Below are 16,746 nucleotides of genomic sequence, written 5' to 3' on the forward strand. Positions count from 1 at the left end.
AGCTCAAGCAGCAGAACTGTCAGACTTGAAGAACAGAGTGACAACCAGTGAGAGCCAGGTGGCAGAGTTGAAGAACAGAGTGACAACCAGTGAGAGCCAGGTGGCAGAGTTGAAGAACAGAGTGACAACCAGTGAGAGCCAGGTGGCAGAGTTGAAGAACAGAGTGACAACCAGTGAGAGCCAGGTGGCAGAGTTGAAGAACAGAGTGACAACCAGTGAGAGCTAGGTGGCAGAGTTGAAGAACAGAGTGACAACCAGTGAGAGCCAGGTGGCAGAGTTGAAGAACAGAGTGACAACCAGTGAGAGCTAGGTGGCAGAGTTGAAGAACAGAGTGACAACCAGTGAGAGCCAGGTGGCAGAGTTGAAGAACAGAGTGACAACCAGTGAGAGCCAGGTGGCAGAGTTGAAGAACAGAGTGACAACCAGTGAGAGCCAGGTGGCAGAGTTGAAGAACAGAGTGACAACCAGTGAGAGCTAGGTGGCAGAGTTGAAGAACAGAGTGACAACCAGTGAGAGCTAGGTGGCAGAGTTGAAGAACAGAGTGACAACCAGTGAGAGCCAGGTGGCAGAGTTGAAGAACAGAGTGACAACCAGTGAGAGCCAGGTGGCAGAGTTGAAGAACAGAGTGACAACCAGTGAGAGCCAGGTGGCAGAGTTGAAGAACAGAGTGACAACCAGTGAGAGCTAGGTGGCAGAGTTGAAGAACAGAGTGACAACCAGTGAGAGCTAGGTGGCAGAGTTGAAGAACAGAGTGACAACCAGTGAGAGCCAGGTGGCAGAGTTGAATAACAGAGTGACAACCAGTCAGAGCCAGGTGGCAGAGTTGAAGAACAGAGTGACAACCAGTCAGAGCTAGGTGGCAGAGTTGAAGAACAGAGTGACAACCAGTGAGAGCCAGGTGGCAGAGTTGAAGAACAGAGTGACAACCAGTGAGAGCCAAGTGGCAGAGTTGAAGAACAGAGTGACAACCAGTGAGAGCCAGGTGGCAGAGTTGAAGAACAGAGTGACAACCAGTGAGAGCCAGGTGGCAGAGTTGAAGAACAGAGTGACAACCAGTGAGAGCCAGGTGGCAGAGTTGAAGAACAGAGTGACAACCAGTGAGAGCCAGGTGGCAGAGTTGAAGAACAGAGTGACAACCAGTGAGAGCCAGGTGGCAGAGTTGAAGAACAGAGTGACAACCAGTGAGAGCCAGGTGGCAGAGTTGAAGAACAGAGTGACAACCAGTGAGAGCCAGGTGGCAGAGTTGAAGAACAGAGTGACAACCAGTGAGAGCCAGGTGGCAGAGTTGAAGAACAGAGTGACAACCAGTGAGAGTCAGGTGGCAGAGTTGAAGAACAGAGTGACAACCAGTGAGAGTCAGGTAGCTGAACTGAAGAACAGAGTGACAACCAGTGAGAGCCAGGTGGCAGAGTTGAAGAACAGAGTGACAACCAGTGAGAGTCAGGTGGCAGAGTTGAAGAACAGAGTGACAACCAGTGAGAGCCAGGTGGCAGAGTTGAAGAACAGAGTGACAACCAGTGAGAGCCAGGTGGCAGAGTTGAAGAACAGAGTGACAACCAGTGAGAGCCAGGTGGCAGAGTTGAAGAACAGAGTGACAACCAGTGAGAGCCAGGTGGCAGAGTTGAAGAACAGAGTGACAACCAGTGAGAGCTAGGTGGCAGAGTTGAAGAACAGAGTGACAACCAGTGAGAGCCAGGTGGCAGAGTTGAAGAACAGAGTGACAACCAGTGAGAGCTAGGTGGCAGAGTTGAAGAACAGAGTGACAACCAGTGAGAGCCAGGTGGCAGAGTTGAAGAACAGAGTGACAACCAGTGAGAGCCAGGTGGCAGAGTTGAAGAACAGAGTGACAACCAGTGAGAGCCAGGTGGCAGAGTTGAAGAACAGAGTGACAACCAGTGAGAGCTAGGTGGCAGAGTTGAAGAACAGAGTGACAACCAGTGAGAGCCAGGTGGCAGAGTTGAAGAACAGAGTGACAACCAGTGAGAGTCAGGTGGCAGAGTTGAAGAACAGAGTGACAACCAGTGAGAGCCAGGTGGCAGAGTTGAAGAACAGAGTGACAACCAGTGAGAGCCAGGTGGCAGAGTTGAAGAACAGAGTGACAACCAGTGAGAGCCAGGTGGCAGAGTTGAAGAACAGAGTGACAACCAGTGAGAGCTAGGTGGCAGAGTTGAAGAACAGAGTGACAACCAGTGAGAGCCAGGTGGCAGAGTTGAAGAACAGAGTGACAACCAGTGAGAGTCAGGTGGCAGAGTTGAAGAACAGAGTGACAACCAGTGAGAGCTAGGTGGCAGAGTTGAAGAACAGAGTGACAACCAGTGAGAGCCAGGTGGCAGAGTTGAAGAACAGAGTGACAACCAGTGAGAGTCAGGTGGCAGAGTTGAAGAACAGAGTGACAACCAGTGAGAGCTAGGTGGCAGAGTTGAAGAACAGAGTGACAACCAGTGAGAGCCAGGTGGCAGAGTTGAAGAACAGAGTGACAACCAGTGAGAGCCAGGTGGCAGAGTTGAAGAACAGAGTGACAACCAGTGAGAGCCAGGTGGCAGAGTTGAAGAACAGAGTGACAACCAGTGAGAGCTAGGTGGCAGAGTTGAAGAACAGAGTGACAACCAGTGAGAGCCAGGTGGCAGAGTTGAAGAACAGAGTGACAACCAGTGAGAGCCAGGTGGCAGAGTTGAAGAACAGAGTGACAACCAGTGAGAGTCAGGTGGCAGAGTTGAAGAACAGAGTGACAACCAGTGAGAGTCAGGTGGCAGAGTTGAAGAACAGAGTGACAACCAGTGAGAGCCAGGTGGCAGAGTTGAAGAACAGAGTGACAACCAGTGAGAGCCAGGTGGCAGAGTTGAAGAACAGAGTGACAACCAGTGAGAGCTAGGTGGCAGAGTTGAAGAACAGAGTGACAACCAGTGAGAGCCAGGTGGCAGAGTTGAAGAACAGAGTGACAACCAGTGAGAGCCAGGTGGCAGAGTTGAAGAACAGAGTGACAACCAGTGAGAGCCAGGTGGCAGAGTTGAAGAACAGAGTGACAACCAGTGAGAGCTAGGTGGCAGAGTTGAAGAACAGAGTGACAACCAGTGAGAGCCAGGTGGCAGAGTTGAAGAACAGAGTGACAACCAGTGAGAGTCAGGTGGCAGAGTTGAAGAACAGAGTGACAACCAGTGAGAGCCAGGTGGCAGAGTTGAAGAACAGAGTGACAACCAGTGAGAGCCAGGTGGCAGAGTTGAAGAACAGAGTGACAACCAGTGAGAGCCAGGTGGCAGAGTTGAAGAACAGAGTGACAACCAGTGAGAGCTAGGTGGCAGAGTTGAAGAACAGAGTGACAACCAGTGAGAGCCAGGTGGCAGAGTTGAAGAACAGAGTGACAACCAGTGAGAGTCAGGTGGCAGAGTTGAAGAACAGAGTGACAACCAGTGAGAGCTAGGTGGCAGAGTTGAAGAACAGAGTGACAACCAGTGAGAGCCAGGTGGCAGAGTTGAAGAACAGAGTGACAACCAGTGAGAGTCAGGTGGCAGAGTTGAAGAACAGAGTGACAACCAGTGAGAGCTAGGTGGCAGAGTTGAAGAACAGAGTGACAACCAGTGAGAGCCAGGTGGCAGAGTTGAAGAACAGAGTGACAACCAGTGAGAGCCAGGTGGCAGAGTTGAAGAACAGAGTGACAACCAGTGAGAGCCAGGTGGCAGAGTTGAAGAACAGAGTGACAACCAGTGAGAGCTAGGTGGCAGAGTTGAAGAACAGAGTGACAACCAGTGAGAGCCAGGTGGCAGAGTTGAAGAACAGAGTGACAACCAGTGAGAGCCAGGTGGCAGAGTTGAAGAACAGAGTGACAACCAGTGAGAGTCAGGTGGCAGAGTTGAAGAACAGAGTGACAACCAGTGAGAGCCAGGTGGCAGAGTTGAAGAACAGAGTGACAACCAGTGAGAGTCAGGTGGCAGAGTTGAAGAACAGAGTGACAACCAGTGAGAGCCAGGTGGCAGAGTTGAAGAACAGAGTGACAACCAGTGAGAGCCAGGTGGCAGAGTTGAAGAACAGAGTGACAACCAGTGAGAGCTAGGTGGCAGAGTTGAAGAACAGAGTGACAACCAGTGAGAGTCAGGTGGCAGAGTTGAAGAACAGAGTGACAACCAGTGAGAGCCAGGTGGCAGAGTTGAAGAACAGAGTGACAACCAGTGAGAGCCAGGTGGCAGAGTTGAGGAAAGAGAATGCAGCTAATGAGTAGTACATTGTTTAAGAAGATGATGAACACCTCTGGATATTGTGCATGATTCCAGCCCAAGCAGCAGAACTGTTAGCCTTGGGAAGCAGAGTGACAACCAGTGAGAGGCAAGTAGCGGAGAAAGAGAATGCATGTAACTATGCTGCACTAATAAGAGCTTGGCTACAATCACTCTCCTGGACCGCTGACTGATCTAATCAGGATGTATCTAAGCACAGCAATGACAACAAAGCTACCTCAGAGTATGAGTTTATTAAGATATTATTCTCTTGCTATTTCAGCCCTGGAGGCAAGATTGAGTGTTGCTGAGAGCCAGGGGGAGGAACTGAGGCTAGGTAAGAACAGATCAATTCAATCAAACCCATAGTATATAATAATAATAATAATAATAATAATAATATAATAATAATATATGCCATTTAGCAGACGCTTTTATCCAAAGCGACTTACAGTCATGTGTGCATACATTCTACGTATGGGTGGTCCCGGGGATCGAACCCACTACCCTGGCGTTACAAGCGCCATGCTCTACCAACTGAGTATGTTATGAAATGAATACATTTTAGACATTACGGTGGACTTGATCGAATTCATTCTCATGTATTTGCAGACAGAAGACAGGTGGCCTTTTCTGTTGGTTTGACGGACTCAGGATATGTGGGACCCTTTCAAACTGAGATCACTCTGGTCTATGAAAAAATCTTCACCAACATCGGCAACGGTTACAACACAAACTCTGGTACAGCTTACACCGGCAATACTACAGATGAAACTTACACCGTAACAATACTACAGGTTCACCCACACAGCAATACATCTACAACTCAGAGAAAGGTATAAACATAAACACACAATCTCCATGCTCACGTGTCCACCACAGGAGGCTGCTGAGGGGAGGACGGCTCATTACATTGTCTGGAATGGCGTGAATGGAATGGTATGTGTTTGATGTGTTCGATACCATTCACTTCAGTCCGTTCCAGTCATTACTATGAGCCCGTCCTCCCCAATTATGGTGCCACCGGGCGCCCACAGGGGCCAGCTACTGGCACAGACCCAAACCACTAACAGGCTGCTACAGTGCGGATGGATAGTGCTCCCTGCTTCCCCTCTGATACAGGTATGTTTTCAGCACCAGTGAGAGGAGTCTACTACTTCACATTCACCTCCATGGGCCAAGAGCCTGGACAGAAAGTGGGTGTTTACTTGGTCAAAAATGGAGAGCAAATGATATACAATGTCCAGGACAACTTCCATGGTGGTTAAGAGTACATGACAGGCGCCGTGGCTCTGGAGCTAGAGAAAGATGACCTGGTGTACTTAAGGCTTTCTAAGGGCTGGGGGCTGTATGATGACAACTACAACCACATTGTCTTTACTGGGATCCTGCTCCTCACCACCAACCCTGCTATGGGCCGACTCCACTAGTTTCTCTCCGTCCTCCGACAGTCTTCAATAAACATGGAATGAGTGACTTTGTCTCGTCATCATTAAAGCACATTCCTCAGTCATCATCACAAACATAAACCAGACGGTTTATGACGTTACCAGACGTTACCCTATTTTATTATGACAAGAACCAAGCTACATCAATGCTAGATTGGGTCAGCACACTTTGATCTACCTGGGCTGTAACTTCACAAAAGCATTTATGCCATTGTTTCTAAAACGTTGAAGACCAATAGAGGTTAATAAATATAGAACATCAGTGCATGAGTACAGGGTCGTGTCCAGTCTCAGCAGGAGGTGTGGTTGCGTTACCTGTAGGCCCAGGGGGTTGAGGCTGGTGTTGCTCCGGCAGCTGATTGGTCCGTCTGTTAGAACCTCCAGAGCGTAGAGCAGGTGTTCGTCACGGAAACGAGAGGGCCAGCCCACCTGGAGCTCCGCCTCCCGGATACTACTGGGACCTGAGTTATGGAGCTGAGAGAGTAAGAGGGAAAAAGAGAGGAGAGACAGAGAGATGAGAAGAAGAGCGAGAGGAAGAGAGGAGTAGAGAGGGAAGAAGAAAGAAAGAGAGAGTGAGAGCGAGAGAGTATGAGAGCACCAATCCACTCAGCTTAGCCCCTTTCCACAAACTCATTAATTCTGAAGGTGATGATGGTGAGTCACCCAAACAGGACATGGTCCCAGTGCTCCAGGAAGGAATTCTCGGAGAGAGAAACTCTGGCCGACCTAACTATAACCAGCTGGACAGACTGCAGGACAGGAGCACTGCAGCCCCAGACCCTGCAGACATCCAGCAGATGTCCCCCTTCACTGCCTCTTCAACACACACAAACGTATGTCTGATCCCCCCTCTTACCCCCCCCCCCCATCTCTTCCTTTATGACAGTAATTACCACTGTTCAGGAGGCCTTTGATCAGACAGCAGCCAGTACTTACAGGGCTACTGCTTTTACTGTGTGTGTATGTACCTCGTAGATGTGTGTGACCTGGGGTCCTACGTCATCCTCTTTGACCGGATTCTCTTTGGGCTCCCAATGCGGAAACGGAAGAACCACCTGAGAGGGATGACACACCCTGGAAAGGGAGAGAGAGAGAGATGGGAGAGAGAAAGAAAGAAAAAGAGGAGCGATAGAGAAAGAAAGAGAAGAGAGAGAGTATGAGAACAAATGATATGGAGAACAAATGATTTACAACATCCAGGACAACTTGGGGGGTGAATACCAAGCCACTCGCCAATGCCGGTTGGACCTTAACCTCCCGCCCTCCAGTCCCCAACACTCACAGCCCCCCCCCACAGATCACTGTCTGTTTGTGGGTACAGCATCCATAGACCCAGCCAAGTCACTCTGGGGTCCAGGCTTTGAAGTGTGTGTGTGTGTGTGTGGGGGGGGGATAGTAAAACAAGGAACATTCGGACAAGTGGGGACTGACAAGGTAAAAGGCTATTTTAGGCTTGGGATTTAAGGTTACAATTAGCATTAGGGGTTAGGCTTAGGAGTTAGGGTAAGGTTTAGTTTTAGGGTTAGGGGTTAAGCTTTGCGTTAAGGTTGGGGTTAGGTTAATGGTTAGGGAAAATAGGAGTTTGAATGGGAATCAATGTTTTGTTCCCCACAAGGATAGTATATCAAACATGTGTGTGTGTGTGTATGTGTGTGCAGGTGTGTGTGTGTGTGTATGTGTGTGCAGGCATGTGTGTGTGTGTGTGTGTGTGTGTGTGTGTGTGTGTGTGTGTGTGTGTGTGTGTGTGTGTGTGTGTGTGTGTGTGTGTGTGTGTGTGTGTGTGTGTGTGTGTGTGTGTGTGTGTGTGTGTGTGTGTGTGTGTGTGACCAAGTAGCACTAGCACTGGCCCAAGTGTGCATGATTAGCATACACAGACTAACATACACATAGATGATTAACATACACAGACTAACATACACATAGATGATTAACATACACAGACTAACATACACATAGATGATTACCATACACAGACTAACATACACATAGATGATTAACATAATCATCTATGTGTATGTTAGTCTGTGTATGTTAATCATCTATGTGTATGTTAGTCTGTGTAACATACACAGACTAACATAAACATAGATGATTAACATACACAGACTAACATACACATAGATGATTACCATACACATAGATGATTACCATACACAGACTAACATACACATAGATGATTAACATACACAGACTAATATACACAGACTAACATACACATAGATGATTAACATACACAGACTAACATACACATAGATGATTAACATACACAGACTAACATACACATAGATGATTAACATACACAGACTAACATACACATAGATGATTACCATACACAGACTAACATACACAGACTAACATACACATAGATGATTACCATACACAGACTAACATACACAGACTAACATACACATAGATGATTAACATACACAGACTAACATACACATAGATGACTAACATACACAGACTAACATACATATAGATGATTAACATACACATAGATGATTACCATACACAGACTAACATACACATAGATGATTACCATACACAGACTAACATACATATAGATGATTACCATACACAGACTAACATACACATAGATGATTACCATACACAGACTAACATACACATAGATGATTACCATACACAGACTAACATACACCGACTAACATACACATAGATGATTACCATATACAGACTAACATACACATAGATGATTACCATACACAGACTAACATACACAGACTAACATACACATAGATGATTACCATACACAGACTAACATACACATAGATGATTACCATACACAGACTAACATACACAGACTAACATACACATAGATGATTACCATACACAGACTAACATACACATAGATGATTAACATACACAGACTAACATACACATAGATGACTAACATACACAGACTAACATACATATAGATGATTAACATACACATAGATGATTACCATACACAGACTAACATACACATAGATGATTACCATACACAGACTAACATACATATAGATGATTACCATACACAGACTAACATACACATAGATGATTACCATACACAGACTAACATACACATAGATGATTACCATACACAGACTAACATACACCGACTAACATACACATAGATGATTACCATATACAGACTAACATACACATAGATGATTACCATACACAGACTAACATACACAGACTAACATACACATAGATGATTACCATACACAGACTAACATACACATAGATGATTACCATACACAGACCAACATACACATAGATGATTACCATACACAGACTAACATACACAAAGATGATTACCATACACAGACTAACATACATATAGATGATTACCATACACAGACTAACATACACATAGATGATTACCATACACAGACTAACATACACATAGATGATTACCATACACAGACTAACATACACCGACTAACATACACATAGATGATTACCATATACAGACTAACATACACATAGATGATTACCATACACAGACTAACATACACAGACTAACATACACATAGATGATTACCATACACAGACTAACATACACATAGATGATTACCATACACAGACTAACATACACATAGATGATTACCATACACAGACTAACATACACATAGATGATTACCATACACAGACTAACATACATATAGATGATTACCATACACAGACTAACATACACATAGATGATTACCATACACAGACTAACATACACATAGATGATTACCATACACAGTCTAACATACACAGACTAACATACACATAGATGATTACCATATACAGACTAACATACACATAGATGATTACCATATACAGACTAACATACACATAGATGATTACCATACACAGACTAACATACACAGACTAACATACACATAGATGATTACCATACACAGACTAACATACACATAGATGATTACCATACACAGACTAACATACACAGACTAACATACACATAGATGATTACCATACACAGACTAACATACACATAGATGACTAACATACACAGACTAACATACACAGACTAACATACACATAGATGATTACCATACACAGACTAACATACACATAGATGATTACCATACACAGACTAACATACACATAGATGATTACCATACACAGACTAACATACACATAGATGATTACCATACACAGACTAACATACACAGACTAACATACACATAGATGATTACCATATACAGACTAACATACACATAGATGATTACCATACACAGACTAACATACACAGACTAACATACACATAGATGATTACCATACACAGATTAACATACACATAGATTATTACCATACACAGACTAACATACACAGACTAACATACACATAGATGATTACCATACACAGACTAACATACACATAGATGATTACCATACACAGACTAACATACACAGACTAACATACACATAGATGATTACCATACACAGACTAACATACATATAGATGATTACCATACACAGACTAACATACACATAGATGATTACCATACACAGACTAACATACATATAGATGATTACCATACACAGACTAACATACACATAGATGATTACCATACACAGACTAACATACACAGACTAACATACACATAGATGATTAACATACACAGACTAACATACACATAGATGATTAACATACACAGACTGACATACACAGACTAACATACACATAGATGATTACCATACACAGACTAACATACACATAGATGATTAACATACACATAGATGATTACCATACACAGACTAACATACACAGACTAACATACATATGGATGTCATAAGGTGAATGCACCAATTTGTAAGTCGCTCTGGATAAGAGCGTCTGCTAAATGACTTAAATGTTAAATGTAATACACAGACTAACATACACAGACTAACATACACATAGATGATTACCATACACAGACTAACATACACATAGATGATTAACATACACAGAATAATATACACAGACTAACATACACATAGATGATTAACATTCACAGACTAACATACACATAGATGATTAACATACACAGACTCAACCACACTGAGCAATAGAAATACAGCAAACTATATGAACCTGCCTCACCTACATGGCATGAGACAAAGAGATACACTGTATGACAACAGAGTGCATCAAACAGAGCAAAGAAATTCTACTGTCACAGGGTTAGAGAAAAGATCAACCAGAACAGAGATGTGTCACTCACCCCCTCAGGTCTAGCTGAGCTCTGGCAGAGATGGAGAGAGACAGACTGACTGGGTTGCTCTTGGAGCTGTCTTTGTTTGAACTGTAAGATAAGAGGCACACGAGTCAGTAAAGATGTTTGGATGTAATGTCTTCACCATGGCGATGTATGGTGGCGATGTATGGTGTGTGTGCATGCGCGCGTGTGTGAGTAAATGAGTGAGTGACCATGTGTTTGTGGCGAGGTGAACAGTCAATGTTTTGTCTCGTCTGTTTTCCTCCGGTCATCTGTCTCGACGCTCTTTGTTTGGGAAAGCCACAGAAATACTCAGAATTCTGACAGAGGTTCCTTTTTACAGTTATGTGTGTCACAGCTCTTCAGCAGTGTGTGTGTGTGTGTGTGTGTGTGTGTGTGTGTGTGTGTGTGTGTGTGTGTGTGTGTGTGTGTGTGTGTGTGTGTGTGTGTGTGTGTGTGTGTGTGTGTGTGTGTGTGTGTGTGTGTGTGTGTGTGTGTGTGTGTGTGTGTGTGTGTGTGTGTGTGTGTGTGTGTGTGTGTGTGTGTGTGTGTGTGTGTGTGTGTGTGTCTGTCACCTGTGGATCTGTAGGTCAAAGTCAATGTGAGGACCGGCATCATCCAGCCTTTGGACAGCAAACCTTAAACCTACAGATACCTGGAGACAGAGACAGTGAGACCGAGAGAGAGGGACAGAGAGACAAAGAGACAGGGACAGAGAGACAGAGAGAGAGGGACAGAGACAGAGAGTCAGAGAGAGAGGGACAGAGACAGAGAGTCAGAGAGAGAGGGACAGAGACAGAGAGTCAAAGAGAGAGGGACAGAGAGACAAAGGGAGAGGGACGGAGACAGAGAGTCAGAGAGAGAGGGACAGAGAGACAAAGAGAGAGGGACAGAGACAGAGAGTCAGAGAGAGAGGGACAGAGACAGAGAGTCAGAGAGAGAGGGACAGAGACGGAGAGTCAAAGAGAGAGGGACAGAGAGACAAAGGGAGAGGGACAGAGACAGAGAGTCAGAGAGAGAGGGACAGAGACAGAGAGTCAGAGAGAGAGGGACAGAGACAGAGAGTCAAAGAGAGAGGGACAGAGAGACAAAGGGAGAGGGACAGAGACAGAGAGTCAGAGAGAGAGGGACAGAGACAGAGAGACAAAGAGAGAGGGACAGAGAGACAAAGGGAGAGGGACAGAGACAGAGAGTCAGAGAGAGAGGGACAGAGAGACAAAGGGAGAGGGACGGAGACAGAGTCAGAGAGAGACGAATCAAAGTCTATGTCAGTGTTCAGTTAAAGTGAGCAGCCTTCTAACCCCATGTAGAGTTTTCCATTGTGAAAGCTAACCAGAACCTGGCCATGGTGTGTGTATCTGGGTTACGTATCTGTATTCTGTGTGTGTGTCTCAGTTGGAGGATCAGTACAGATCTGTGGGCTGAGACAGACCCGATCCCTTCCCCTCTAGACCCCAGTTAAACCCCCCTCTACCCTTGCTTAACTCACACCACGTGGAGGGCTTAGTTCATAACCATGAGTATGATAATGGCTTCTTGTGTTTGTGTAATAATGTTCTCATGAACAACATGTTAGACAATGCCGGAAACTCTTAAAACACTCGCTAAAACTACAAGGGAGAAGCCTGAGGGTGGAAACTCATTAGGACTCCAAAGTCAGAGACTTTATTGCACATCAGAGAGAGAATCAGAACAACTCAACAGAGACGACGAAAGACCAAATGGGTCTAAATCACTGAGGTCCCCAGGCTGAGAGAAAGAGAGAGAGACAGACAAAGTGACCCAAATATATCTCTCCCCAAATCTGGAAAACATTTATTTCCTGTCACTTCTCTCCCATATTCTGAACAGCCCCAGCACCACTGTAAAACTGTCTAACCTGGATGTACTGTAGAACCCACCATAGTACAGAGACAGCGTTTGTCAAGGAAATGATCTAATGCATCGACCAATAAACGACCGAGGCTCTGTGACTGTTCTCACATTCCTTGATGTAAGAGCAGGGATTGACGCTGTTGACCAAACTAACAGACAGGTATCAATTTATTTTTCTGCCCAGTGAGACCTCTGATTGCTCCAAGGCTATATATGGTGTTCCACAGGGCTCTGTGGAGGGGCCGTTTCTGTTCACATTATACATGCTGATCGTCTGGCAGAGGTGGCACCACAGGCCCCAGAGTGGTGTAGCGGAAAACAAAATTCTGGGGTACATCATTTTTCCTGATCTGGTAACCTAACCAGGTAAAACTGTGTTTAATGATTAATTCAAGTTTATACTCTTGGATTGAAAAAGTCTAGGTTAGCCCAAGTTTAAATATAAACCAAATGTAATACTATTGGGTTATAAATAGCCCACACTACGTTACCACTTTGTTTACCCTGGCCAGAGGGACAGCGCCCATAGGAGGCCTGACTATGCAGCTGCTGTTAGTAGCCTACAGTGGATCAGACTCAAAAAGTGTCTCGTTACCATGCAACACGTCAGATCGCTAATGTTTAGGAGTAAAGGCTGCTCCATTGATGTAAGAGTTTTTGCTTGTGTCTGTTGGGAGTGATGTGCTATCAGCTCGCTAAATAAATACCAGAGGAAAGTGGAGAGCGCCTTGAGCATTAATCTGATTGGTCAAGACACACAAAGAGCCTGTAGCAGCACTTTGGTGTGAAAGACAGACAAATCATGACGCAAATCGGTCTAAAAAACAGCACTTTGCCCCTTTTCTTTTACACTTTGCGTAGATATATTTTATTCAACTAAATCAAAAGTGATTGAAAAGTGCTGTGGCAAATGCTGCCTCGCTACACATTTTCCGGCAGCCCTGCCACCTGGAATGTTACCCATAAACAAGTGTCTGTTTTCACCGCTATGCTTGTTGACCCCCGGAAGAGTAGCTGCTGCTTTTAGCACCAGCTAATGGGGATCCTAATAAAATACAAAAAATGCTGACAATACACAACGTTTTAAAGAAACATGGCGAGGCAGTCTGCATTTTAGAGGCTTGACTCAAAAATATTAGAATGAGAAAAAGATACATTCAAAATGGTCTACAAGCGTTGTTACTCCGGCTGTATGATTAGTGTGTGTGTGTGTGTGTTTATTCTATAAAAGCTCATGAATTCCTACAGGTCCAAAGGGGCAAGGGTAAGTATGTCTGGGAAACATCTGGTCTGAAGGAGAGCTGACGTGCACACACGTGTGTCGCTTCTAGAGCTAACAAATACCACTCTCAGGGTCACAACACACACACGCATGCATGTAGCCACGTATACACACACACACACACACACACACACACACACACACACACACACACACACACACACACCACACACACACACACACACACACACACACACACACACACACACACACACACACACACACACACACACACACAGAGCGGTTACAGAAACACAGGGTAGAGTTACATGTCAGATGGGACCACTCTTTACTTTACAAAGCCTGTGCTTCCTGGATGTGTCATGCAAGGGCGAATGGATTAACACACACAGAAATACCCACAGACAGCATCAGAGTGTGGGACTCAGTGGGGCACAGGGTATCTGGGTGATCCTTCAGCATGGTAACTATCAATCAGCACCACTGTATCTGAGTGACAGCTTCCTGTTTGGACAGGAAGTGGTTGTTTCCAAGTAGAGGGGGAGGTCAGAGCGGGTACATGTGCGTGTGTGTATTTTTTGTGTTCTTTTGTGTGTGTGTGTGTGTGTGTGTGTGTGTGTGTGTGTTGGACTTACTTCTGTTCCGGCAACCATAGGGTTCCCCAGGTCACACACCACCAGTCTGGAGTCATTCACCATCCTGTACTCACAGTTCAACCTGGATAGAGCCTGGAGAGGAGAGGAAGTGGAAGGGAGAGGGTGGCAGAGAGGTGATATGTGGGGGAAGGGAGGAGAGGAAGAGTGAAGAATGTTCTGACAGTAACAACCTCATCTCATCCATCTTAGGGTCCCATTACACATTCATTCACTCACTCTCTAGAGAAAAAACCCTGACGTTGTCAACAGGATGTAATGTAATGGTAAAGAGGTCAGCAAGGCGGTAGGGTCTAGTTGAGCTGGTCTAGGGTTGGGGCCAGTGTGGGGGGGTGGAAGTGTGTGTGGGAATGTGTGTTCTCACCTCTATCCTGCGTTCCACTCCTATGTAATCAGCCTCAGGGGGTAGGAGTGTGTGTAACTCAGTCTCATATGCCCCCTCTCCTTTGTTAACCGCGTTTATGGTCAACATGACCAGGTTGTCATCCCCGACCACCAGCTCTGTACGGTCTCTGTGTTTGTGTGTGTGCAGGAGAGAGAAATAAACAAGTCAATACTATGTCAAACAGTAGAGGTTGGAGTGTGTGTGTGTGTGTGTGTGTGTGTGTGTGTGTATCAGTCAGAGGAGAATGACAGGGTTTGTGTTAGCCTGCCATGGCAACTGCATACAGATGAAAACAGAAGAAACACACACACACACACACACACACACACACACACACACACACACACACACACACACACACACACACACACACACACACACACACACACACACACACACACACACACACACACACACACACACACACACACACACACACACACACACACACACACTCTCTCTCTCTTGCTAATGTAAACAATTAGAGAGCAAACTTCTCTCCTTGCGTGCTGTAACACAGTCCTAGCCTTTGTTTAGGTGTGCGCGTGTGAGTGTGTGTATGAATGTGTTTGAGTATGTACATACGTTGAAAGTTTACAGGTTGACAAGGACTTTTCTGAATCAGCATGCCTCACTTGGCAGGTCAGGGCACAACACACCACAAGGCATAACACACCACTATATCAGTAAGGTTACTTAACTACTGTTTTTAAAATGAGACCGTAACGGCTTCATGTTGACGTATATGCTACACATGTTACAGTACATACTTACATGCTTGCAGATAGCTGGAGGTCTGGAATACACTCGTTGTCTTCCCCACAGTCCAGCAGAATATATGCCTGAGAAATAAAGGAGAAAGGGAGAGACCGATGGGGACGGGGGACGGGGGACGGGGGTTCAGGGCGAGTCTAACGATATGCTGTAAGTGGTCTTGATTGGATGAGAAAGAGAGCCCACACACACACACACCTGTTCCTGCAGGAAGCTACTGCTGTAACGGTTGAGGACAGGGGGGAGGTCCAGGTTGGAAGGAGGGGCTAAACTGTAGTTCAGAGCCAATGAGATGGGAGTCAATTTATCCCTAAACTCATCCTCCCCCTGAGAGGGACAGAGAGAGAGTAACACAACGTTTGTTCACTAGAACACAATAACTAGTCCAAAAACAGGTTCAGCTGAGTTGACAGATATTTTGAGAGGATCTTGTCCAAACATAGCAAGGATGTTTGCCTCTTTTCTTTAAAAAAAAACTAAAATTCATTTTTTTTTGGCAGAGGAGTGTGTTTGACTTACTCGTAGGTAGACAGTATAGTTCAGGCAGGAGTGAGGACGGCTGTGGCCAAGCGTTAGGACCCCTGTGTGCTGGGGCTGATGGGAATCCAGGAAATAAACTCTCTTAACTCCGCCCCTCACACCTTTAAGCCAATCCAGTTGCAGCTCTGCATTCAGGACTGGGAGAGGTGGAGGAGAGAGGGGGATGGAGGGAGAGAGTGAGTGAGTGAGGAGGGGTTCCATATGGTCCCATCGTGTGCAGAAGTGTGTGTGTATTCTCATCTGGTGTGCAGGAGGGAACCATGGGTATGGTCTACTTTATCCCTTTTAGTTTCTACAGAGCATCATTAGCCAGTGGAAACAATGCATTCATACAGTTAGCATCTCTAACACTAACTTATGCATAAACCTCTCCCTCCCCCTCTTCATCCCCAGTCAGAGCTACTT

The 16,746-nt window shown here is 45.4% G+C and overlaps 1 protein-coding gene across 2 annotated transcripts in view; it reads right to left on the reverse strand.

Annotated features, from left to right (window-relative positions):
• The window catches only part of LOC123997846 (integrin alpha-8-like), a 59,426-nt gene that overhangs the window by 17,646 nt on the left and 25,034 nt on the right, over positions 1-16,746 (reverse strand). For both annotated transcript variants that reach the window (XM_046302452.1, XM_046302451.1), the window contains 9 exons: positions 16,321-16,478; positions 16,000-16,128; positions 15,802-15,869; positions 15,007-15,154; positions 14,625-14,717; positions 11,447-11,526; positions 10,878-10,958; positions 6,625-6,730; positions 5,972-6,130 (listed from right to left, as the gene is read on the reverse strand). In XM_046302452.1, coding sequence (XP_046158408.1) covers positions 5,972-6,130; positions 6,625-6,730; positions 10,878-10,958; positions 11,447-11,526; positions 14,625-14,717; positions 15,007-15,154; positions 15,802-15,869; positions 16,000-16,128; positions 16,321-16,478 — 1,022 coding nt within the window. The remainder of the gene's footprint in view (positions 1-5,971; positions 6,131-6,624; positions 6,731-10,877; positions 10,959-11,446; positions 11,527-14,624; positions 14,718-15,006; positions 15,155-15,801; positions 15,870-15,999; positions 16,129-16,320; positions 16,479-16,746) is intronic.

The sequence above is a fragment of the Oncorhynchus gorbuscha genome, linkage group LG15, assembly GCF_021184085.1.
Source record: "Oncorhynchus gorbuscha isolate QuinsamMale2020 ecotype Even-year linkage group LG15, OgorEven_v1.0, whole genome shotgun sequence".
Lineage (NCBI taxonomy): Eukaryota > Metazoa > Chordata > Actinopteri > Salmoniformes > Salmonidae > Oncorhynchus > Oncorhynchus gorbuscha.